The sequence below is a fragment of the Schistocerca cancellata genome, unplaced genomic scaffold, assembly GCF_023864275.1.
Source record: "Schistocerca cancellata isolate TAMUIC-IGC-003103 unplaced genomic scaffold, iqSchCanc2.1 HiC_scaffold_1150, whole genome shotgun sequence".
NCBI lineage: Eukaryota > Metazoa > Arthropoda > Insecta > Orthoptera > Acrididae > Schistocerca > Schistocerca cancellata.
In genome coordinates, this window is record NW_026047149.1 from 1,175,007 (window position 1) to 1,198,840 (window position 23,834).

The 23,834-nt window shown below is 59.2% G+C and overlaps 4 protein-coding genes across 4 annotated transcripts; 2 read left to right on the forward strand and 2 right to left on the reverse strand.

Moving 5' to 3' along the window:
- Positions 1-1,790: 1,790 nt before the first annotated feature.
- On the forward strand, positions 1,791-6,971 carry LOC126159902 (uncharacterized). The gene has a single exon (XM_049916708.1). The coding sequence runs from the start codon at positions 1,791-1,793 to the stop codon at positions 6,969-6,971; it is 5,181 nt and encodes a 1,726-aa protein (XP_049772665.1).
- On the reverse strand, positions 6,968-9,472 carry LOC126159903 (uncharacterized). The gene has a single exon (XM_049916709.1). The coding sequence runs from the start codon at positions 9,470-9,472 to the stop codon at positions 6,968-6,970; it is 2,505 nt and encodes an 834-aa protein (XP_049772666.1).
- A 9,319-nt stretch (positions 9,473-18,791) lies between these two features.
- On the reverse strand, positions 18,792-19,298 carry LOC126159904 (60S ribosomal protein L22-like). Its single transcript, XM_049916710.1, has one exon. The coding sequence runs from the start codon at positions 19,296-19,298 to the stop codon at positions 18,792-18,794; it is 507 nt and encodes a 168-aa protein (XP_049772667.1).
- Positions 19,299-19,697: 399 nt separating this feature from the next.
- Positions 19,698-20,948, forward strand: LOC126159905 (G2/mitotic-specific cyclin-B3-like). Its single transcript, XM_049916711.1, has 2 exons — positions 19,698-20,044; positions 20,087-20,948. Exons 1-2 carry the CDS (start codon positions 19,698-19,700, stop codon positions 20,946-20,948), a joined length of 1,209 nt encoding a protein of 402 aa, XP_049772668.1.
- Positions 20,949-23,834: the final 2,886 nt, after the last annotated feature.

Sequence of the window (23,834 nt, forward strand, 5' to 3'; positions counted from 1 at the left end):
GCCTTCGCATGGAGAGCAGCCTTCACATGGAGTGCAGCCTTCGCATGGCGTGCAGCCTTCGCATGGAGTGCAGCCTTCGCATGGGGTGCAGCCTTCGCATGGTGTGCAGCCTTCGCAAGGAGTGCAGCCTTCGCAAGGAATGCAGCCTTCGCAAGGACTGCAGCCTTCGCAAGGAGTGGAGCCTTCGCAAGTAGTGCAGCCTTCGCAAGGAGTGCAGCCCTCGCAAGGAGTACAGCCTTCGCAAGGAGTGCAGCCTTCGCAAGGTGTGCAGCCTTCGCAAGGAGTGCAGCCTTCGCAAGGGGTGCAGCCTTCGCAAGGGGTGCAGCCTTCGCATGGAGTGCAGCCTTCGCAAGGAGTGCAGCCTTCGCAAGGAGTGCAGCCTTCGCAAGGAGTGCAGCCTTCGCAAGGTGTGGAGCCTTCGCAAGGAGTGCAGCCTTCGCAAGGAGTGCAGCCTAAGCAAGGAGTGCAGCCTAAGCAAGGAGTGCACCCTTCGCAAGGAGTGCTGCCTTCGCAAGGAGTGCTGCCTCTGCAAGGAGTTCTGCCTCCGCAAGGAGTGCTCCTTCGCAAGGAGTGCTGCCTTCGCAAGGAGTGCTGCCTTCCCATGGAGTGCTGCCTTCGCATGGAGTGCTGCCCTCGCATGGAGTGCTGCCTTCGCATGGAGTGCTGCCTTTGCATGGAGTGCTGCCTTTGCATGGAGTGCTGCCTTTGCATGGTGTGCTGCCTTTGCATGGAGTGCTGCCTTCGCATGGAGTGCTGCCTTCGCAAGGAGTGCTGCCTTCGCAAGGAGTGCTGCATTCGCAAGGAGTGTTGCATTCGCAAAGATTACTTCCTTCGCAAGAAGTAGTGCCTACGCAAGGAGTGCTGCTTTCGCAAGGGGTGCTGCCTTTGCACGGAGTGCTGCCTTCGCATGGAGTGCATTCTTCGCAAGGAGTGCTGCCTTCGCACGGAGTGCTGCCTTCGCACAGAGTGCAGCCTTCGCACGTAGTGCTTCCTTCGCAAGGAGTGCTTCCTTCGCAAGGAGTGCTGCCTTCGCAAGGGTTGCTGCCTTCGCAAGGGTTACTGCCTTGGCAAGGATTGCTGCCTTCGCATGCAGTGCAGCCTTCACACGTTGTACTGCCTTCGCACGGAGTGCTGCCTAAGCACAGACTGCTGGCGTCGCAGGGAATGCTGCCTTCGCTAGGGGTGCTGTCTTCGCAGGGAGTGCTGCCTTCCCAAGGGGAGGTGCCTTCGCAAGGAGTGCTGCCTTCGCAAGTAGTGATGCCTTCGCACAGAGTGCTGCCTTCACAGGGAATGCTGCCTTCGTAAGAAGTGCTGCCTTCACAAAGGGTGCAGCCTTTGCTAGGAGCGCTGCTTTCGCAAGGAGTGCTGCCTTAGCAATGGGTGGTGCCCCCGCAAGGAGTGCAGCTTTCGCAAGGAGTGCAGCCTTAGCATGGAGTGCATCCTTCGCACGTAGCACTGCCTTCGCACGGAGTGCTGCCTTTGCAGGCAGTGCTGCCTTCGCAAGGAGTGCTCCCTTCGCAAGGAGTGCTGCCTTAGCAAGGAGTGCTGCCTTCGCAAAGAGTGCTGCCTTCGCAAGGAGTGCTGCCTTCGCAAGGAGTGCTGCCTTTGCAAGGAGTGCAGCCATCCCACGAAGTGCAGCCATCGCAAGGAGTGCAGCCTTCGCATGGAGTGCAGCCTTCGCATGGGGTGCAGCCTTCGCATGGAGAGCAGCCTTCGCAAGGAGTGCAGCCTTCGCAAGGAGTTCAGCCTTCGCAAGGAGTGCAGCCTACGCAAGGAGTGCAGCCTTCGCAATGAGTGCAGCCTTCGCAAGGAGTGCAGCCTTCGCAAGGAGTGCAGCCTTCGCAAGGAGTGCAGCCTTCGCAAGGAGTGCAGCCTTCGCAAGGAGTGCAGCCTTCACAAGGAGAGCAGCCTTCGCAAGGAGTGCAGCCTTCTCAAGGAGTGCAGCCTTCGCAAGGAGTGCAGCCTTCGCAAGGAGTGCAGCCTTCGCAAGGAATGCAGCCTTTGCAAGGAGTGCAGCCTTCGCAAGGAGTAGAGCCTTCGCAAGGAGTGCAGCCTTCGCAAGTAGTGCAGCCTTCGCAAGGAGTGTAGCCCTCGCAAGGAGTACAGCCTTCGCAAGGAGTGCAGCCTTCGCAAGGAGTGCAGCCTTCGCAAGGAGTGCAGCCTTCGCAAGGAGTGCAGCCTTCGCAAGGAGTGCAGTTTTCGCAAGGAGTGCAGCCTTCGCAAGGAGTGCAGCCTTCGCAAGGAGTGCAGCCTTCGCACGGAGTGCAGCCTTCGCACGGAGTGCAGCCTTCGCACGGAGTGCAGCCTTCGCACGGAGTGCAGCCTTCGCACGGAGTGCAGCCTTCGCACGGAGTGCAGCCTTCGCAAGGAGTGCAGCCTTCGCAAGGAGTGCAGCCTTTGCAAGGAGTGCAGCCTTCGCAAGGAGTGGAGCCTTCGCAAGGTGTGCAGCCTTCGCAAGGAGTGCAGCCTTCGCAAGGAGTGCAGCCTTCGCAAGGAGTGCAGCCTTCGCAAGGAGTGCAGCCTTCGCAAGGAGTGCAGCCTTCGCAAGGAGTGCAGCCTTCGCAAGGAATGCAGCCTTCGCAAGGAGTGCAGCCTTCGCAAGGAGTGCATCCTTCGCAAGGAGTGCAGCCTTCGCAAGGAGTGCAGCCTTCGCAAGGAGTGCAGCCTTCGCAAGGAGTGCAGCCTTCGCAAGGAGTGCAGCCTTCGCAAGGAGTGCTGCCTTCGCATGGATTGCTGCCTTCGCATGGAGTGCTGCCTTCGCATGGAGTGCTACCTTCGCATGGAGTGCTGCCTTTGCATGGAGTGCTGCCTTTGCATGGAGTGCTGCCTTTGCATGGAGTGCTGCCTTGGCATGGAGTGCTGCCTTCGCATGGAGTGCTGCCTTCGCATGGAGTGCTGCCTTCGCAAGGAGTGCTGCCTTCGTAAGGAGTGCTGCATTCGCAAGGAGTGCTGCATTCACAAAGATTGCTTCCTTCGCAAGGAGTGGTGCCTTCGCAAGGAGTGCTGCTTTCGCAAGGGGTGCTGCCTTTGCACGGAGTGCTGCCTTCGCACGGAGTGCATCCTTCGCAACGAGTGCTGCCTTCGCACGGAGTGCTGCCTTCGCACAGAGTGCAGCCTTCACATGTAGTGCTTCCGTCGCAAGGAGTGCTTCCTTCGCAACGAGTGCTGCCTTCGCAAGGTGTGCTGCATTCGCAAATAGTGTAGCCTTCGAATGGGGTGCAGCATTCACACGGAATACAGACTTTGCAAGGAGTGCAGCCTTCGAACAGAGTGAAGCCTTTGCGAGGAGGGCAGCCTTCGCATGGAGTGCAGCCTTCGCATGGAGAGCAGCCTTCACATGGAGTGCAGCCTTCGCATGGCGTGCAGCCTTCGCATGGAGTGCAGCCTTCGCATGGCGTGCAGCCTTCGCATGGAGTGCAGCCTTCGCAAGGAGTACAGCCTTCGCAAGGAGTGCAGCCATCGCAGGGAGTGCAGCCTTCGCAAGGAGTGCAGCCTTCGCAAGGAGTACAGCCTACACAAGGAGTGCAGCCTTCGCAAGGAGTGCAGCCTTCGCAACTAGTGCAGCCTTCGCAAGGAGTGCAGCCTTCGCAAGGAGTGCAGCCTTCGCAAGGAGTGCAGCCTTCGCAAGGAGTGCAGCCTTCGCATGGAATGCAGCCTTCACACGGAATACAGCCTTTGCAAGGTGTGCTGCATTCGCAAGGACAGTAGCCTTCGAATGCGGTGCAGCATTCACACAGAATACAGCCTTTGCAAGGAGTGCAGCCTTCGAACAGAGTGAGGCCTTTGCGAGGAGGGCAGCCTTCGCATGGAGTGCAGCCTTTGCATGGAGTGCAGCCTTCGCATGGAGTGCAGCCTTCGCATGGAGTGCAGCCTTCGCAAGGATTGCAGGCTTCGCAAGGAGTGCAGCCTTCACAAGGAGTGCTGCCTTCGCAAGGACTGCAGCCTTCGCAAGGAAAGCAGCCTTCGCAAGGAGTGCAGCCTTCGCAAGGAGTGCAGCCTTCGCAAGGACTGCAGCCTTCGCAAGGAGTGCAGGCTTCGCAAGGAGTGCAGCCTTCGCAAGGAGTGCAGCCTTCGCAAGGAGTGCAGCCTTCGCAAGGAGTGCTGCCTTCGCAAGGAGTGCAGCCTTCGCATGGAGTGCTGCCTTCGCATGGAGTGCTGCCTTCGCATGGATTGCTGCCTTTGCATGGGGTGCTGCTTTCACATGGAGTGCTACCTTCGCATGGAGTGCTGCCTTTGCATGGAGTGCTGCCTTTGCATGGAGTGCTGCCTTTGCATGGAGTGCTGCCTTTGCATGGAGTGCTGCCTTTGCATGGAGTGCTGCCTTCGCACAGAGTGCAGCCTTCGCACGTAGTGCTTCCTTCGCAAGGAGTGCTTCCTTCGCATCGAGTGCTGCCTTCGCAAGGTGTGCTGCATTCGCAAGGACAGTAGCCTTCGAATGGGGTGCAGCATTCACACGGAATACAGCCTTTGCAAGGAGTGCAGCCTTCGAACAGAGTGAAGCCTTTGCGAGGAGGGCAGCCTTCGCATGGAGTGCAGCCTTCGCATGGAGAGCAGCCTTCACATGGAGTGCAGCCTTCGCATGGCGTGCAGCCTTCGCATGGAGTGCAGCCTTCGCATGGAGTGCAGCCTTCGCATGGAGTGCAGCCTTCGCAAGGAGTGCAGCCTTCACAAGGAGTGCAGCCTTCGCAAGGAGTGCAGCCTTCGCAAGGAGTGCAGCCTTCGCAAGGAGTGGAGCCTTCGCAAGGAGTGCAGCCTTCGCAAAGAGTGCAGCCTTCGCAAGGAGTGCAGCCTTCGCAAGGAGTGCAGCCCTCGCAAGGAGTGCAGCCTTCGCAAGGAGTGCGGCCTTCGCAAGGAGTGCAGCCTTCGCATGGAATGCAGCCTTCACACGGAATACAGCCTTTGCAAGGTATGCTGCATTCGCACGGACAGTAGCCTTCGAATGGGGTGCAGCATTCACACAGAATACAGCCTTTGCAAGGAGTGCAGCCTTCGAACAGTGTGAGGCCTTTGCGAGGAGGGCAGCCTTCACATGGAGTGCAGCCTTTGCATGGAGTGCAGCCTTCGCATGGAGTGCAGCCTTCGCATGGAGTGCAGCCTACGCAAGGATTGCAGCCTTCGCAAGGAGTGCAGCCTTCACAAGGAGTGCAGCCTTCGCAAGGACTGCAGCCTTCGCAAGGAGTGCAGCCTTCGCAAGGAGTGCAGCCTTCGCAAGGGGTGCAGCCTTCGCTAGGAGTGCAGCCTTCGCAAGGAGTGCAGCCTTCGCAAGGAGTGCAGCCTTCGCAAGGAGAGCAGACTTCGCAAGGAGTGCAGCCTTCGCAAGGAGTGCAGCCTTCGCAAGGAGTGCAGCCTTCGCAAGGAGTGCAGCCTTCGCAAGGAGTGCAGCCTTCGCAAGGAGTGCAGCCTTTGCAAGGAGTGCAGCCTTCGCAAGGAGTGCAGCCTTCGCAAGGAGTGCAGCCTTCGCAAGGAGTGCAGCCTTCGCAAGGAGTGCAGCCTTTGCAAGGAGTGCAGCCTTCGCAAGGAGTGCAGCCATCGCAAGGAGTGCAGCCTTCGCAAGGAGTGCAGACTTCACAAGGAGTGCAGCCTTCGCAAGGAGTGGTGCCTACGCAAGGAGTGCTGCTTTTGCAAGGGGTGCTGCCTTTGCACGGAGTGCTGCCTTCGCACGGAGTGCATCCTCCGCAAGGAGTGCTGCCTTCGCACGGAGTGCTGCCTTCACACAGAGTGCAGCCTTCGCACGTAGTGCTTCCTTCGCATGGAGTGCTTCCTTCGCAACGAGTGCTGCCTTCGCATGCAGTGCTGCCTTCGCATGGAGTGCATCCTTCGCTAGGAGTGCTGCCTTCGCACGGAGTGCTGCCTTCGCACAGAGTGCAGCCTTCGCACGTAGTGCTTCCTTCGCAAGGAGTGCTTCCTTCGCAAGGAGTGCTGCCTTCGCAAGGGTTGCTGCCTTCGCAAGGGTTGCTGCCTTCTCAAGGATTGCTGCCTTCGCATGCAGTGCAGCCTTCACACGTTGTGCTGCCTTCGCACGGAGTGCTGCCTATGCACAGACTGCTGGCGTCGCAGGGAGTGCTGCCTTCGCTAGGGGTGCTGTCTTCGCAGGGAGTGCTGCCTTCCCAAGGGGAGGTGCCTTCGCAAGGAGTGCTGCCTTCGCAAGTAGTGCTGCCTTCACAAAGGGTGCAGCCTTCGCTAGGAGCGCTGCTTTCGCAAGTAGTGCTGCCTTAGCAATGGGTGGTGCCATCACAAGGAGTGCAGCTTTTGCAAGGAGTGCTGCCTTAGCATGGAGTGGATCCTTCGCACGTAGCACTGCCTTCGCACGGAGTGCTGCCTTTGCACGGAGTGCTGCCTTTGCAGGCAGTGCTGCCTTTGTAAGGAGTGCTGCCTCCGCAAGGAGTGCTGCCTCCACAAGGAGTGCTGCCTTCGCGAGGAGTGCTGCCTTCGCAAGGAGAGCTGCCTTCGCAAGGAGTGCTGCCTTCGCATGGAGTGCTGCCTTCGCATGGAGTGCTGCCTTCGCATGGAGTGCTGCCTTCGCATGGAGTGCTGCCTTCGCATGGAGTGCTGCCTTTGCATGGAGTGCTGCCTTTGCATGGAGTGCTGCCTTTGCATGGAGTGCTGCCTTTGCATGGAGTGCTGCCTTCGCATGGAGTGCTGCCTTCGCAAGGAGTGCTGCCTTCGCAAGGAGTGCTGCATTCGCAAGGAGTGCTGCATTCGCAAAGATTACTTCCTTCACAAGGAGTAGTGCATACGCAAGGAATGCTGCTTTCGCAAGGGGTGCTGCCTCTGCACGGAGTGCTGCCTTCGCACGGAGTGCATCCTTCGCAAGGAGTGCTGCCTTCGCACGGAGTGCTGCCTTCGCACAGTGTGCAGCCTTCGCAAGGGTTGCTGCCTTGGCAAGGGTTGCTGCCTTGGCAAGGATTGCTGCCTTCGCATGCAGTGCAACCTTCACACGTTCTGCTGCCTTCGCATGGAGTGCTGCCTAAGCACAGACTGCTGGCGTCGCAGGGAGTGCTGCCTTCGCTAGGGGTGCTGTCTTCGCAGGGAGTGCTGCCTTCCCAAGGGGAGGTGCCTTCGCAAGGAGTGCTGCCATCGCTAGTAGTGCTGCGTTCGCACAGAGTCCTGCCTTCACAGGGAATGCTGCCTTCGTAAGAAGTGCTGCCTTCACAAAGGGTGCAGCCTTTGCTAGGAGCGCTGCTTTCGCAAGGAGTGCTGCCTTAGCAATGGGTGGTGCCTCCGCAAGGAGTGCAGCTTTCGCAAGGAAAGCAGCCTTAGCATGGAGTGCATCCTTAGCACGTAGAACTGCCTTTGCACTGAGTGCTGCCTTTGCAGGCAGTGCTGCCTTCGCAAGGAGTGCTCCCTTCGCAAGGAGTGCTGCCTTAGCAAGGAGTGCTGCCTTCGCAAAGAGTGCTGCCTTCGCAAGGAGTGCTGCCTTCGCAAGGAGTGCAGCCATCCCACGAGTTGCAGCCATCGCAAGGAGCTCAGCCATCGCAAGGAGTGCAGCCCTCTCAAGGAGTGCAGCCTTCGCAAGGAGTGCAGCCTTCGCAAGGAGTGAAGCCTTCGCAAGGTGTGCAGCCTTCGCAAGGAGTGCAGCCTTCGCAAGGAGTGCAGCCTTCGCAAGGCGTGCAGCCTTCGCAAGGAGTGCAGCCTTTGCAAGGATTGCAGCCTTCGCAAGGAGTGCAGCATTCGCATGGAATGCAGCCTTCACACGGAATACAGCCTTTGCAAGGTGTGCTGCATTCGCAAGGACAGTAGCCTTCGAATGGGGTGCAGCATTCACACGGAATACAGCCTTTGCAAGGAGTGCAGCCTTCGAACAGGGTGAAGCCTTTGCGAGGAGGGCAGCCTTCGCATGGAGTGCAGCCTTCGCATGGAGTGCAGCCTTCGCATGGGGTGCAGCCTTCGCATGGACAGCAGCCTTCGCAAGGAGTGCAGCCTTCACAAGGTGTTCAGCCTTCGCAAGGAGTGCAGCCTTCGCAAGGAGTGCAGCCTTCGCAATGAGTGCAGCCTTCGCAAGGAGTGCAGCCTTCGCAAGGAGTGCAGCCTTCGCAAGGAGTGCAGCCTTCACAAGGAGTGCAGCCTTTGCAAGGAGTGCAGCCTTCGCAAGGAGTGCAGCCTTCGCAAGGAGAGCAGCCTTCGCAAGGAGTGCAGCCTTCTCAAGGAGTGCAGCCTTCGCAAGGAGTGCAGCCTTCGCAAGGAGTGCAGCCTTCGCAAGGAATGCAGCCTTCGCAAGGAGTGCAGCCTTCGCAAGGAGTAGAGCCTTCGCAAGGAGTGCAGCCTTCGCAAGTAGTGCAGCCTTCGCAAGGAGTGCAGCCTTTGCAAGGAGTACACCCTTCGCAAGGAGTGCAGCCTTCGCAAGGAGTGCAGCCTTCGCAAGGAGTGCAGCCTTCGCAAGGAGTGCAGCCTTCGCAAGGAGTGCAGCCTTCGCAAGGAGTGCAGCCTTCGCAAGGAGTGCAGTTTTCGCAAGGAGTGCAGCCATCGCAAGGAGTGCAGCCTTCGCAAGGAGTGCAGCCTTCGCAAGGGGTGCAGCCTTCGCAAGGAGGGCAGTCTTCGCAAGGAGTGCAGCCTTCACAAGGAGTGCAGCCGTCGCCAGGAGTGCAGCTTTCGCAAGGAGTGCAGCCTTCGCACGGAGTGCAGCCTTCGCACGGACTGCAGCCTTCGCACGGAGTGCAGCCTTCGCACGGAGTGCAGCCTTCGCACGGAGTGCAGCCTTCGCACGGAGTGCAGCCTTCGCAAGGAGTGCAGCCTTCGCAAGGAGTGCAGCCTTTGCAAGGAGTGCAGCCTTCGCAAGGAGTGTAGCCTTCGCAAGCTGTGCAGCCTTCGCAAGGAGTGCAGCCTTCGCAAGGAGTGCAGCCTTCGCAAGGAGTGCAGCCTTCGCAAGGAGTGCAGCCTTCGCAAGGAGTGCAGCCTTCGCAAGGAGTGCGGCCTTCGCAAGGAGTGAATCCTTCGCAAGGAGTGCAGGCTTCGCAAGGAGTGCAGCCTTCGCAAGGAGTGCAGCCTTCGCAAGGAGTGCAGCCTTCGCAAGGAGTGCTGCCTTCGCATATAGTGCTGCCTTCGCATGGAGTGCTGCCTTCGCATGGATTGCTGCCTTTGCATGGAGTGCTGCCTTCGCATGGAGTGCTACCTTCGCATGGAGTGCTGCCTTTGCATGGAGTGCTGCCTTTGCATGGAGTGCTGCCTTCGCATGGAGTGCTGCCTTTGCATGGAGTGCTGCCTTCGCATGGAGTGCTGCCTTCGCAAGGAGTGCTGCCTTCGTAAGGAGTGCTTCATTCGCAAGGAGTGCTGCATTCACAAAGATTGCTTCCTTCGCAAGGAGTGTAGCCTTCGCAAGGTGTGCAGCCTTCGCAAGGAGTGCAGCCTTCGCACGGAGTGCATCCTTCGCAACGAGTGCTGCCTTCGCACGGAGTGCTGCCTTCGCACAGAGTGCAGCCTTCGCACGTAGTGCTTCCTTCGCAAGGAGTGCTTCTTTCGCAACGAGTGCTGCCATCGCAAGGTGTGCAGCATCCGCAAGGACAGTAGCCTTCGAATGGGGTGCAGTATTCACACAGAATACAGCCTTTGCAAGGAGTGCAGCCTTCGAACAGAGTGAAGCCTTTGCGAGGAGGGCAGCCTTCGCATGTAGTGCAGCCTTCGCATGGAGAGCAGCCTTCACATGGAGTGCAGCCTTCACATGGCGTGCAGCCTTCGCATGGAGTGCAGCCTTCGCATGGAGTGCAGCCTTCGCATGGAGTGCAGCCTTCGCAAGGAGTGCAGCCTTCGCAAGGAGTGCAGCCTTCGCAAGGAGTGCAGCCTTCGCAAGGAGTGCAGCCTTCACAAGGAGTGCAGCCTTCGCAAGGAGTGCAGCCTTCGCAAGGAGTGCAGCCTTCGCAAGGAGTGCAGCCTTCGCAAAGAGTGCAGCCTTCGCAAGGAGTGCAGCCTTCGCAAGGAGTGCAGCCTTCGCAAGGAGTGCAGCCTTCGCACGGGGTGCAGCCTTCGCAAGGAGTGCAGCCTTCGCAAGGAGTGCAGCCTTCGCAAGGAGTGGAGCCTTCGCAAGGAGTGCAGCCTTCGCAAAGAGTGCAGCCTTCGCAAGGAGTGCAGCCTTCGCAAGGAGTGCAGCCCTCGCAAGGAGTGCAGCGTTCGCAAGGAGTGCGGCCTTCGCAAGGAGTGCAGCCTTCGCATGGAATGCAGCCTTCACACGGAATACAGCCTTTGCAAGGTATGCTGCATTCGCACGGACAGTAGCCTTCGAATGGGGTGCAGCATTCACACAGAATACAGCCTTTGCAAGGAGTGCAGCCTTCGAACAGTGTGAGGCCTTTGCGAGGAGGGCAGCCTTCGCATGGAGTGCAGCCTTTGCATGGAGTGCAGCCTTCGCATGGAGTGCAGCCTTCGCATGGAGTGCAGCCTACGCAAGGATTGCAGCCTTCGCAAGGAGTGCAGCCTTCACAAGGAGTGCAGCCTTCGCAAGGACTGCAGCCTTCGCAAGGAGTGCAGCCTTCGCAAGGAGTGCAGCCTTCGCAAGGGGTGCAGCCTTCGCTAGGAGTGCAGCCTTCGCAAGGAGTGCAGCCTTCGCAAGGAGTGCAGCCTTCGCAAGGAGAGCAGACTTCGCAAGGAGTGCAGCCTTCGCAAGGAGTGCAGCCTTCGCAAGGAGTGCAGCCTTCGCAAGGAGTGCAGCCTTCGCAAGGAGTGCAGCCTTCGCAAGGAGTGCAGCCTTTGCAAGGAGTGCAGCCTTCGCAAGGAGTGCAGCCTTCGCAAGGAGTGCAGCCTTCGCAAGGAGTGCAGCCTTCGCAAGGAGTGCAGCCTTTGCAAGGAGTGCAGCCTTCGCAAGGAGTGCAGCCATCGCAAGGAGTGCAGCCTTCGCAAGGAGTGCAGACTTCACAAGGAGTGCAGCCTTCGCAAGGAGTGGTGCCTACGCAAGGAGTGCTGCTTTTGCAAGGGGTGCTGCCTTTGCACGGAGTGCTGCCTTCGCACGGAGTGCATCCTCCGCAAGGAGTGCTGCCTTCGCACGGAGTGCTGCCTTCACACAGAGTGCAGCCTTCGCACGTAGTGCTTCCTTCGCATGGAGTGCTTCCTTCGCAACGAGTGCTGCCTTCGCATGCAGTGCTGCCTTCGCATGGAGTGCATCCTTCGCTAGGAGTGCTGCCTTCGCACGGAGTGCTGCCTTCGCACAGAGTGCAGCCTTCGCACGTAGTGCTTCCTTCGCAAGGAGTGCTTCCTTCGCAAGGAGTGCTGCCTTCGCAAGGGTTGCTGCCTTCGCAAGGGTTGCTGCCTTCTCAAGGATTGCTGCCTTCGCATGCAGTGCAGCCTTCACACGTTGTGCTGCCTTCGCACGGAGTGCTGCCTATGCACAGACTGCTGGCGTCGCAGGGAGTGCTGCCTTCGCTAGGGGTGCTGTCTTCGCAGGGAGTGCTGCCTTCCCAAGGGGAGGTGCCTTCGCAAGGAGTGCTGCCTTCGCAAGTAGTGCTGCCTTCACAAAGGGTGCAGCCTTCGCTAGGAGCGCTGCTTTCGCAAGTAGTGCTGCCTTAGCAATGGGTGGTGCCATCACAAGGAGTGCAGCTTTTGCAAGGAGTGCTGCCTTAGCATGGAGTGGATCCTTCGCACGTAGCACTGCCTTCGCACGGAGTGCTGCCTTTGCACGGAGTGCTGCCTTTGCAGGCAGTGCTGCCTTTGTAAGGAGTGCTGCCTCCGCAAGGAGTGCTGCCTCCACAAGGAGTGCTGCCTTCGCGAGGAGTGCTGCCTTCGCAAGGAGAGCTGCCTTCGCAAGGAGTGCTGCCTTCGCATGGAGTGCTGCCTTCGCATGGAGTGCTGCCTTCGCATGGAGTGCTGCCTTCGCATGGAGTGCTGCCTTCGCATGGAGTGCTGCCTTTGCATGGAGTGCTGCCTTTGCATGGAGTGCTGCCTTTGCATGGAGTGCTGCCTTTGCATGGAGTGCTGCCTTCGCATGGAGTGCTGCCTTCGCAAGGAGTGCTGCCTTCGCAAGGAGTGCTGCATTCGCAAGGAGTGCTGCATTCGCAAAGATTACTTCCTTCACAAGGAGTAGTGCATACGCAAGGAATGCTGCTTTCGCAAGGGGTGCTGCCTCTGCACGGAGTGCTGCCTTCGCACGGAGTGCATCCTTCGCAAGGAGTGCTGCCTTCGCACGGAGTGCTGCCTTCGCACAGTGTGCAGCCTTCGCAAGGGTTGCTGCCTTGGCAAGGGTTGCTGCCTTGGCAAGGATTGCTGCCTTCGCATGCAGTGCAACCTTCACACGTTCTGCTGCCTTCGCATGGAGTGCTGCCTAAGCACAGACTGCTGGCGTCGCAGGGAGTGCTGCCTTCGCTAGGGGTGCTGTCTTCGCAGGGAGTGCTGCCTTCCCAAGGGGAGGTGCCTTCGCAAGGAGTGCTGCCATCGCTAGTAGTGCTGCGTTCGCACAGAGTCCTGCCTTCACAGGGAATGCTGCCTTCGTAAGAAGTGCTGCCTTCACAAAGGGTGCAGCCTTTGCTAGGAGCGCTGCTTTCGCAAGGAGTGCTGCCTTAGCAATGGGTGGTGCCTCCGCAAGGAGTGCAGCTTTCGCAAGGAAAGCAGCCTTAGCATGGAGTGCATCCTTAGCACGTAGAACTGCCTTTGCACTGAGTGCTGCCTTTGCAGGCAGTGCTGCCTTCGCAAGGAGTGCTCCCTTCGCAAGGAGTGCTGCCTTAGCAAGGAGTGCTGCCTTCGCAAAGAGTGCTGCCTTCGCAAGGAGTGCTGCCTTCGCAAGGAGTGCAGCCATCCCACGAGTTGCAGCCATCGCAAGGAGCTCAGCCATCGCAAGGAGTGCAGCCCTCTCAAGGAGTGCAGCCTTCGCAAGGAGTGCAGCCTTCGCAAGGAGTGAAGCCTTCGCAAGGTGTGCAGCCTTCGCAAGGAGTGCAGCCTTCGCAAGGAGTGCAGCCTTCGCAAGGCGTGCAGCCTTCGCAAGGAGTGCAGCCTTCGCAAGGATTGCAGCCTTCGCAAGGAGTGCAGCATTCGCATGGAATGCAGCCTTCACACGGAATACAGCCTTTGCAAGGTGTGCTGCATTCGCAAGGACAGTAGCCTTCGAATGGGGTGCAGCATTCACACGGAATACAGCCTTTGCAAGGAGTGCAGCCTTCGAACAGGGTGAAGCCTTTGCGAGGAGGGCAGCCTTCGCATGGAGTGCAGCCTTCGCATGGAGTGCAGCCTTCGCATGGGGTGCAGCCTTCGCATGGACAGCAGCCTTCGCAAGGAGTGCAGCCTTCACAAGGTGTTCAGCCTTCGCAAGGAGTGCAGCCTTCGCAAGGAGTGCAGCCTTCGCAATGAGTGCAGCCTTCGCAAGGAGTGCAGCCTTCGCAAGGAGTGCAGCCTTCGCAAGGAGTGCAGCCTTCACAAGGAGTGCAGCCTTTGCAAGGAGTGCAGCCTTCGCAAGGAGTGCAGCCTTCGCAAGGAGAGCAGCCTTCGCAAGGAGTGCAGCCTTCTCAAGGAGTGCAGCCTTCGCAAGGAGTGCAGCCTTCGCAAGGAGTGCAGCCTTCGCAAGGAATGCAGCCTTCGCAAGGAGTGCAGCCTTCGCAAGGAGTAGAGCCTTCGCAAGGAGTGCAGCCTTCGCAAGTAGTGCAGCCTTCGCAAGGAGTGCAGCCTTTGCAAGGAGTACACCCTTCGCAAGGAGTGCAGCCTTCGCAAGGAGTGCAGCCTTCGCAAGGAGTGCAGCCTTCGCAAGGAGTGCAGCCTTCGCAAGGAGTGCAGCCTTCGCAAGGAGTGCAGCCTTCGCAAGGAGTGCAGTTTTCGCAAGGAGTGCAGCCATCGCAAGGAGTGCAGCCTTCGCAAGGAGTGCAGCCTTCGCAAGGGGTGCAGCCTTCGCAAGGAGGGCAGTCTTCGCAAGGAGTGCAGCCTTCACAAGGAGTGCAGCCGTCGCCAGGAGTGCAGCTTTCGCAAGGAGTGCAGCCTTCGCACGGAGTGCAGCCTTCGCACGGACTGCAGCCTTCGCACGGAGTGCAGCCTTCGCACGGAGTGCAGCCTTCGCACGGAGTGCAGCCTTCGCACGGAGTGCAGCCTTCGCAAGGAGTGCAGCCTTCGCAAGGAGTGCAGCCTTTGCAAGGAGTGCAGCCTTCGCAAGGAGTGTAGCCTTCGCAAGCTGTGCAGCCTTCGCAAGGAGTGCAGCCTTCGCAAGGAGTGCAGCCTTCGCAAGGAGTGCAGCCTTCGCAAGGAGTGCAGCCTTCGCAAGGAGTGCAGCCTTCGCAAGGAGTGCAGCCTTCGCAAGGAGTGCAGCCTTCGCAAGGAGTGCAGCCTTCGCAAGGAGTGCAGCCTTCGCACGGAGTGCAGCCTTCGCAAGGAGTGCAGCCTTCGCAAGGAGTGCAGCCTTCGCAAGGAGTGCAGCCTTCGCAAGGAGTAGAGCCTTCGCAAGGAGTGCAGCCTTCGCAAGTAGTGCAGCCTACGCAAGGAATGCAGCCCTCGCAAGGAGTACAGCCTTCGCAAGGAGTGCAGCCTTCGCAAAGTGTGCAGCCTTCGCAAGGAGTGCAGCCTTCGCAAGGAGTGCAGCCTTCGCAAGGAGTGCAGCCTTCGCAAGGAGTGCAGCCTTCGCAAGGAGTGCAGCCTTCGCAAGGAGTGCAGCCTTCGCAAGGGGTGCAGCCTTCGTAAGGTGTGCAGCGTTCGCAAGGAGTGCAGCCTTCGCAAGGAGTGCAGCCTAAGCAAGGAGTGCACCCTTCGCAAGGAGTGCAGCCTTCGCAAGGAGTGCAGCCGTCGCAAGGAGTGCAGCCTTCGCAAGGAGTGCAGCCTTCGCAAGGAATGCAGACTTCGCAAGGATTGCAGCCTTCGCAAGGTGTGCAGCCTTCGCAAGGAGTGCAGCCTTCGCAAGGAGTGAGCCTTCGCAAGGAGTGCAGCCTTCGCAAGGAGTGCTGCCTTCGCAAGGAGTGCTGCCTCCGCAAGGAGTGCTGCCTTCGCAAGGAGTGCAGCCTTCGCAAGGAGTGCAGCCTTCGCAAGGAGTGCAGCCTTCGCAAGGAGTGCTGCCCTCGCATATAGTGCTGCCTTCGCATGGAGTGCTGCCTTCGCATGGATTGCTGCCTTTGCATGGAGTGCTGCCTTCGCATGGAGTGCTACCTTCGCATGGAGTGCTGCCTTTGCATGGAGTGCTGCCTTTGCATGGAGTGCTGCCTTCGCATGGAGTGCTGCCTTTGCATGGAGTGCTGCCTTCGCATGGAGTGCTGCCTTCGCAAGGAGTGCTGCCTTCGTAAGGAGTGCTGCATTCGCAAGGAGTGCTGCATTCACAAAGATTGCTTCCTTCGCAAGGAGTGTAGCCTTCGCAAGGTGTGCAGCCTTCGCAAGGAGTGCAGCCTTCGCACGGAGTGCATCCTTCGCAACGAGTGCTGCCTTCGCACGGAGTGCTGCCTTCGCACAGAGTGCAGCCTTCGCACGTAGTGCTTCCTTCGCAAGGAGTGCTTCTTTCGCAACGAGTGCTGCCTTCGCAAGGTGTGCAGCATCCGCAAGGACAGTAGCCTTCAAATGGGGTGCAGCATTCACACAGAATACAGCCTTTGCAAGGAGTGCAGCCTTCGAACAGAGTGAAGCCTTTGCGAGGAGGGCAGCCTTCGCATGTAGTGCAGCCTTCGCATGGAGAGCAGCCTTCACATGGAGTGCAGCCTTCACATGGCGTGCAGCCTTCGCATGGAGTGCAGCCTTCGCATGGAGTGCAGCCTTCGCATGGAGTGCAGCCATCGCAAGGAGTGCAGCCTTCGCAAGGAGTGCAGCCTTCGCAAGGAGTGCAGCCTTCGCAAGGAGTGCAGCCTTCACAAGGAGTGCAGCCTTCGCAAGGAGTGCAGCCTTCGCAAGGAGTGCAGCCTTCGCAAGGAGTGCAGCCTTCGCAAAGAGTGCAGCCTTCGCAAGGAGTGCAGCCTTCGCAAGGAGTGCAGCCTTCGCAAGGAGTGCAGCCTTCGCACGGAGTGCAGCCTTCGCAAGGAGTGCAGCCTTCGCAAGGAGTGCAGCCTTCGCAAGGAGTAGAGCCTTCGCAAGGAGTGCAGCCTTCGCAAGTAGTGCAGCCTTCGCAAGGAGTGCAGCCCTCGCAAGGAGTACAGCCTTCGCAAGGAGTGCAGCCTTCGCAAGGTGTGCAGCCTTCGCAAGGAGTGCAGCCTTCGCAAGGAGTGCAGCCTTCGCAAGGAGTGCAGCCTTCGCAAGGAGTGCAGCCTTCGCAAGGAGTGCAGCCTTCGCAAGGAGTGCAGCCTTCGCAAGGAGTGCAGCCTTCGCAAGGAGTGCAGCCTTTGCAAGGAGTGCAGCCTTCGCAAGGAGTGCAGCCTTCGCAAAGAGTGCAGCCTTCACAAGGAGTGCAGCCTTCGCACGGAGTGCAGCCTTCGCAAGGAGTGCAGCCTTCGCAAGGAGTGCAGCCTTCGCAAGGAGTAGAGCCTTCGCAAGGAGTGCAGCCTTCGCAAGTAGTGCAGCCTTCGCAAGGAGTGCAGCCCTCGCTAGGAGTACAGCCTTCGCAAGGAGTGCAGCCTTCGCAAGGTGTGCAGCCTTCGCAAGGAGTGCAGCCTTCGCAAGGAGTGCAGCCTTCGCAAGGAGTGCAGCCTTCGCAAGGAGTGCAGCCTTCGCAAGGGGTGCAGCCTTCGCAAGGAGTGCAGCCTTCGCAAGGAGTGCAGCCTTCGTAAGGTGTGCAGCCTTCGCAAGGAGTGCAGCCTTCGCAAGGAGTGCAGCCTAAGCAAGGAGTGCACCCTTCGCAAGGAGTGCAGCCTTCGCAAGGAGTGCAGCCGTCGCAAGGAGTGCAGCCTTCGCAAGGAGTGCAGCCTTCGCAAGGAGTGCAGACTTCGCAAGGATTGCAGCCTTCGCAAGGTGTGCAGCCTTCGCAAGGAGTGCAGCCTTCGCAAGGAGTGCAGCCTTCGCAAGGAGTGCAGCCTTCGCAAGGAGTGCTGCCTTCGCAAGGAGTGCTGCCTCCGCAAGGAGTGCTGCCTCCGCAAGGAGTGCTGCCTTCGCAAGGAGTGCTGCCTTCGCAAGGATTGCAGCCTTCGCAAGGTGTGCAGCCTTCGCAAGCAGTGCAGCCTTCGCAAGGAGTGCAGCCTTCGCAAGGAGTGCAGCCTTCGCAAGGAGTGCAGACTTCGCAAGGATTGCAGCCTTCGCAAGGTGTGCAGCCTTCGCAAGGAGTGCTGCCTTCGCGCGGAGTGCTGCCTTCGCACAGAGTGCAGCCTTCGCACGTAGTGCTTCCTTCGCAAGGAGTGCTTCCTTCGCAAGGTGTGCTGCCTTCGCAAGGTGTGCTGCATTCCCAAGGACAGTAGACTTCGAATGGGGTGCAGCATTCACACAGAATACAGCCTTTGCAAGGAGTGCAGCCTTCGAACAGAGTGAAGCCTTTGCGAGGAGGGCAGCCTTCGCATGGAGTGCAGCCTTCGCATGGAGTGCAGCCTTCACATGGAGTGCAGCCTTCGCATGGAGTGCAGCCTTCGCATGGAGTGCAGCCTTCGCATGGAGTGCAGCCTTCGCATGGAGTGCAGCCTTCGCATGGAGTGCAGCCTTCGCAAGGAGTGCAGCCATCGCAAGGAGTGCAGCCTTTGCAAGGAGTGCAGCCTTTGCAAGGAGTGCAGCCTTCGCAAGGAGTACAGCCTTCGCAAGGAGTGCAGCCTTCGCAAGGAGTGCAGCCTTCGCAAGGAATGAGCCTTCGCAAGGAGTGCAGCCTTCGCAAGGTGTGCAGCCTTCGCAAGGAGTGCAGCCTTCGCAAGGAGTGCAGCATTCGCATGGAATGCAGCCTTCACACGGAATACAGCCTTTGCAAGGTGTGCTCCATTCGCAAGGACAGTAGCCTTCGAATGGGGTGCAGCATTCACACGGAATACTGCCTTTGCAAGGAGTGCAGCCTTCGAACAGAGTGAGGCCTTTGCGACGAGGGCAGCCTTCGCATGGAGTGCAGCCTTCGCATGGAGTGCAGCCTTCGCAAGGAGTGCAGCCTTCGCAAGGAGTGCAGCCTTCGCAAGGAGTGCAGCCTTCGCAAGGAGTGCAGCCTTTGCAAGGAGTGCAGCCTTCGCAAGGAGTGCAGCCTTCGCAAGGAGTGTAGCCTTCGCAAGGAGTGCAGCCTTCGCAAGGAGTGCAGCCTTCGCAAGGTGTGCAGCGTTCGCAAGGAGTGCAGCCTTCGCTAGGAGTGCAGCCTAAGCAAGGAGTGCAGCCTTCGCAAGGAGTGCAGCCTTCGCAAGGAGTGCAGCCTTCGCAAGGAGTGCTGCCTGCGCAAAGAGTGCTGCCTCCGCAAGGAGTGCTGCCTCCGCAAGGAGTGCTGCCTTCGCAAGGAGTGCTGCCTTCGCAAGGAGTGCTGCCTTCGCAAGGAGTGCTGCCTTCGCATGGAGTGCTGCCTTCGCATGGAGTGCTGCCTTCGCATGGAGTGCTGCCTTCGCATGGAGGGCTGCCTTCGCATGGAGTGCTGCCTTTGCATGGAGTGCTGCCTTTGCATGGAGTGCTGCCTTTGCATGGAGTGCTGCCTTTGCATGGAGTGCTGCCTTTGCATGGAGTGCTGCCTTCTCAAGGAGTGCTGCCTTCGCAAGGAGTGCTGCATTCGCAAGGAGTGCTGCATTCGCAAAGATTACTTCCTTCGCAAGGAGTAGTGCCTACGCAAGGAGTGCTGCTTTCGCAAGGGGTGCTGCCTTTGCACGGAGTGCTGCCTTCGCACGGAGTGCATCCTTCGCAAGGAGTGCTGCCTTCGCACGGAGTGCTGCCTTCGCACAGAGTGCAGACTTCGCACGTAGTGCTTCCTTCGCAAGGAGTGCTTCCTTCGCAAGGAGTGCTGCCTTCGCAAGGGTTGCTGCCTTCGCAAGGGTTGCTGCCTTGGCAAGGATTGCTGCCTTCGCATGCAGTGCAACCTTCACACGTTGTGCTGCCCTCGCACGGAGTGCTGCCTAAGCACAGACTGCTGGCGTCGCAGGGAGTGCTGCCTTCGCTAGGGGTGCTGTCTTCGCAGGGAGTGCTGCCTTCCCAATGGGAAGTGCCTTCGCAAGGAGTGCTGCCTTCGCAAGTAGTGCTGCCTTCGCACAGAGTGCTGCCTTCACAGGGAATGCTGCCTTCGTAAGAAGTGCTGCATTCACAAAGGGTGCAGCCTTTGCTGGGAGCGCTGCTTTCGCAATGAGTGCTGCCTTAGCAATGGGTGGTGCCTCCGCAAGGAGTGCAGCTTTCGCAAGGAGTGCAGCCTTAGCATGGAGTGCATCCTTCGCACGTAGAACTGCCTTTGCACGGAGTGCTGCCTTTGCAGGCAGTGCTGCCTTCGCAAGGAGAGCTCCCTTCGCAAGGAGTGCTGCCTTAGCAAGGAGTGCTGCCTTCGCAAAGAGTGCTGCCTTCGCAAAAAGTGCTGCCTTCGCAAGGAGTGCAGCCATCCCACGAAGTGCAGCCATCGCAAGGAGTGCAGCCATCGCAAGGAGTGCAGCCCTCGCAAGGAGTGCAGCCTTCGCAAGGAGTGCAGCCTTCGCAAGGAGTGAAGCCTTCGCAAGGTGTGCAGCCTTCGCAAGGAGTGCAGCCTTCGCAAGGAGTGCAGCCTTCGCAAGGCGTGCAGCCTTCGCAAGGAGTGCAGCCTTCGCAAGGAGTGCAGCCTTCGCAAGGAGTGCAGCATTCGCATGGAATGCAGCCTTCACACGGAATACAGCCTTTGCAAGGTGTGCTGCATTCGCAAGGACAGTAGCCTTCGAATGGGGTGCAGCATTCACACGGAATATAGCCTTTGCAAGGAGTGCAGCCTTCGAACAGGGTGAAGCCTTTGCGAGGAGGGCAGCCTTCGCATGGAGTGCAGCCTTCGCATGGAGTGCAGCCTTCGCATGGGGTGCAGCCTTCGCATGGAGAGCAGCCTTCGCAAGGTGTGCAGCCTTCGCAAGGAGTTCAGCCTTCGCAAGGAGTGCAACCTTCGCAAGGAGTGCAGCCTTCGCAATGAGTGCAGCCTTCGCAATGAGTGCAGCCTTCGCAAGGAGTGCAGCCTTCGCAAGGAGTGCAGCCTTCGGAAGGAGTGCAGCCTTCACAAGGAGTGCAGCCTTCGCAAGGAGAGCTGCCTTCGCAAGGAGTGCAGCCTTCGCAAGGAGTGCAGCCTTCGCAAGGAGTGCAGCCTTCGCAAGGAGTGCAGCCTTCGCAAGGAGTGCAGTCTTCGCAAAGAGTGCAGCCTTCGCAAGGAGTAGAGCCTTCGCAAGGAGTGCAGCCTTCGCAAGTAGTGCAGCCTTCGCAAGGAGTGCAGCCTTCACAACGAGTACAGCCTTCGCAAGGAGTGCAGCCTTCGCAAGGAGTGCAGCCTTCGCAAGGAGTGCAGCCTTCGCAAGGAGTGCAGCCTTCGCAAGGAGTGCAGTTTTCGCAAGGAGTGCAGCCTTCGCAAGGAGTGCAGCCTTCGCAAGGGGTGCAGCCTTCGCAAGGGGTGCAGCCTTCGCAAGGAGGGCAGTCTTCGCAAGGAGTGCAGCCTTTGCATGGAGTGCAGCCTTCGCAAGGAGTGTAGCCTTCGCAAGGTGTGCAGCCTTCGCAAGGAGTGCAGCCTTCGCAAGGAGTGCAGCCTTCGCAAGGAGTGCAGCCTTCGCAAGGAGTGCAGCCTTCGCAAGGAGTGCAGCCTTCGCAAGGAGTGCAGCCTTCACAAGGAATGCAGCCTTCGCAAGGAGTGCAGCCTTCGCAAGGAGTGCATCCTTCGCAAGGAGTGCAGCCTTCGCAAGGAGAGCAGCCTTCGCAAGGAGTGCAGCCTTCGCAAGGAGTGCAGCCTTCGCAAGGAGTGCAGCCTTCGCAAGGAGTGCAGCCTTCGCAAGGAGTGCAGCCTTCGCAAGGAGTGCAGCCTTCGCAAGGTGTGCAGCGTTCGCAAGGAGTGCAGCCTTCGCAAGGAGTGCAGCCTAAGCAAGGAGTGCAGCCTTCGCAAGGAGTGCAGCCGTCGCAAGGAGTGCAACCTTCGCAAGGAGTGCAGCCTTCGCAAGGAGTGCAGCCTTCGCAAGGAGTGCAGCCTTCGCAATTATTGCAGCCTTCGCAAGGTGTGCAGCCTTGGCAAGGAGTGCAGCCTTCGCAAGGAGTTCAGCCTTCGCATGGAGTGCAGCCTTCGAACAGAGTGAAGCCTTTGCGAGGAGGGCAGCCTACGCATGGAGTGCAGCCTTCGCATGGAGAGCAGCCTTCGCATGGAGTGCAGCCTTCGCATGGCGTGCAGCCTTCGCATGGAGTGCAGCCTTCGCATGGAGTGCAGCCTTCGCATGGAGTGCAGCCTTCGCAAGGAGTGCAGCCTTCGCAAGGAGTGCAGCCTTCGCAAGGAGTGCAGCCTTCGCAAGGAGTGCAGCCTTCGCAAGGAGTGCAACCTTCGCAAGGAGTGCAGCCTCCGCAAGGAGTGCAGCCTTCGCAAGGAGTGCAGCCTTCGCAAAGAGTGCAGCCTTCGCAAGGAGTGCAGCCTTCGCTCGGAGTGCAGCCTTCGCAAGGAGTTCAGCCTTTGCAAGGAATGCAGCCTTCGCAAGGACTGCAGCCTTCGCAAGGAGTGGAGCCTTCGCAAGGAGTGCAGCCTTCGCAAGTAGTGCAGCCTTCGCAAGGAGTGCAGCCCTCGCAAGGAGTACAGCCTTCGCAAGGAGTGCAGCCTTCGCAAGGTGTGCAGCCTTCGCAAGGAGTGCAGCCTTCGCAAGGGGTGCAGCCTTCGCAAGGAGTGCAGCCTTCGCAAGGAGTGCAGCCTTCGCAAGGAGTGCAGCCTTCGCAAGGAGTGCAGCCTTCGCAAGGAGTGCAGCCTTCGCAAGGTGTGCAGCCTTCGCAAGGAGTGCAGCCTTCGCAAGGAGTGCAGCCTTCGCAAGGAGTGCAGCCTTCGCAAGGAGTAGAGCCTTCGCAAGGAGTGCAGCCTTCGCAAGTAGTGCAGCCTTCGCAAGGAGTGCAGCCCTCGCAAGGAGTACAGCCTTCGCAAGGAGTGCAGCCTTCACAAGGTGTGCAGCCTTCGCAAGGAGTGCAGCCTTCGCAAGGAGTGCAGCCTTCGCAAGGAGTGCAGCCTTCGCAAGGAGTGCAGCCTTCGCAAGGAGTGCAGCCTTCGCAAGGAGTGCAGCCTTCGCAAGGAGTGCAGCCTTCGTAAGGTGTGCAGCGTTCGCAAGGAGTGCAGCCTTCGCAAGGAGTGCAGCCTAAGCAAGGAGTGCACCCTTCGCAAGGAGTGCAGCCTTCGCAAGGAGTGCAGCCGTCGCAAGGAGTGCAGCCTTCGCAAGGAGTGCAGCCTTCGCAAGTAGTGCAGACTTCGCAAGGATTGCAGCCTTCGCAAGGTGTGCAGCCTTCGCAAGGAGTGCAGCCTTCGCAAGGAGTGAGCCTTCGCAAGGAGTGCAGCCTTCGCAAGGAGTGCTGCCTTCGCAAGGAGTGCTGCCTCCGCAAGGAGTGCTGCCTTCGCAAGGAGTGCAGCCTTCGCAAGGAGTGCAGCCTTCGCAAGGAGTGCAGCCTTCGCAAGGAGTGCTGCCTTCGCATATAGTGCTGCCTTCGCATGGAGTGCTGCCTTCGCATGGATTGCTGCCTTTGCATGGAGTGCTGCCTTCGCATGGAGTGCTACCTTCGCATGGAGTGCTGCCTTTGCATGGAGTGCTGCCTTTGCATGGAGTGCTGCCTTCGCATGGAGTGCTGCCTTTGCATGGAGTGCTGCCTTCGCATGGAGTGCTGCCTTCGCAAGGAGTGCTGCCTTCGTAAGGAGTGCTGCATTCGCAAGGAGTGCTGCATTCACAAAGATTGCTTCCTTCGCAAGGAGTGTAGCCTTCGCAAGGTGTGCAGCCTTCGCAAGGAGTGCAGCCTTCGCACGGAGTGCATCCTTCGCAACGAGTGCTGCCTTCGCACGGAGTGCTGCCTTCGCACAGAGTGCAGCCTTCGCACATAGTGCTTCCTTCGCAAGGAGTGCTTCTTTCGCAACGAGTGCTGCCTTCGCAAGGTGTGCAGCATCCGCAAGGACAGTAGCCTTCAAATGGGGTGCAGCATTCACACAGAATACAGCCTTTGCAAGGAGTGCAGCCTTCGAACAGAGTGAAGCCTTTGCGAGGAGGGCAGCCTTCGCATGTAGTGCAGCCTTCGCATGGAGAGCAGCCTTCACATGGAGTGCAGCCTTCACATGGCGTGCAGCCTTCGCATGGAGTGCAGCCTTCGCATGGAGTGCAGCCTTCGCATGGAGTGCAGCCTTCGCAAGGAGTGCAGCCTTCGCAAGGAGTGCAGCCTTCGCAAGGAGTGCAGCCTTCGCAAAGAGTGCAGCCTTCACAAGGAGTGCAGCCTTCGCAAGGAGTGCAGCCTTCGCAAGGAGTGCAGCCTTCGCAAGGAGTGCAGCCTTCGCAAAGAGTGCAGCCTTCGCAAGGAGTGCAGCCTTCGCAAGGAGTGCAGCCTTCGCAAGGAGTGCAGCCTTCGCACGGAGTGCAGCCTTCGCAAGGAGTGCAGACTTCGCAAGGAGTGCAGCCTTCGCAAGGAGTAGAGCCTTCGCAAGGAGTGCAGCCTTCGCAAGTAGTGCAGCCTTCGCAAGGAGTGCAGCCCTCGCAAGGAGTACAGCCTTCGCAAGGAGTGCAGCCTTCGCAAGGTGTGCAGCCTTCGCAAGGAGTGCAGCCTTCGCAAGGAGTGCAGCCTTCGCAAGGAGTGCAGCCTTCGCAAGGAGTGCAGCCTTCGCAAGGAGTGCAGCCTTCGCAAGGAGTGCAGCCTTCGCAAGGAGTGCAGCCTTCGCAAGGAGTGCAGCCTTTGCAAGGAGTGCAGCCTTCGCAAGGAGTGCAGCCTTCGCAAAGAGTGCAGCCTTCGCAAGGAGTGCAGCCTTCGCACGGAGTGCAGCCTTCGCAAGGAGTGCAGCCTTCGCAAGGAGTGCAGCCTTCGCAAGGAGTGCAGCCTTCGCAAGGAGTAGAGCCTTCGCAAGGAGTGCAGCCTTCGCAAGTAGTGCAGCCTTCGCAAGGAGTGCAGCCCTCGCTAGGAGTACAGCCTTCGCAAGGAGTGCAGCCTTCGCAAGGTGTGCAGCCTTCGCAAGGAGTGCAGCCTTC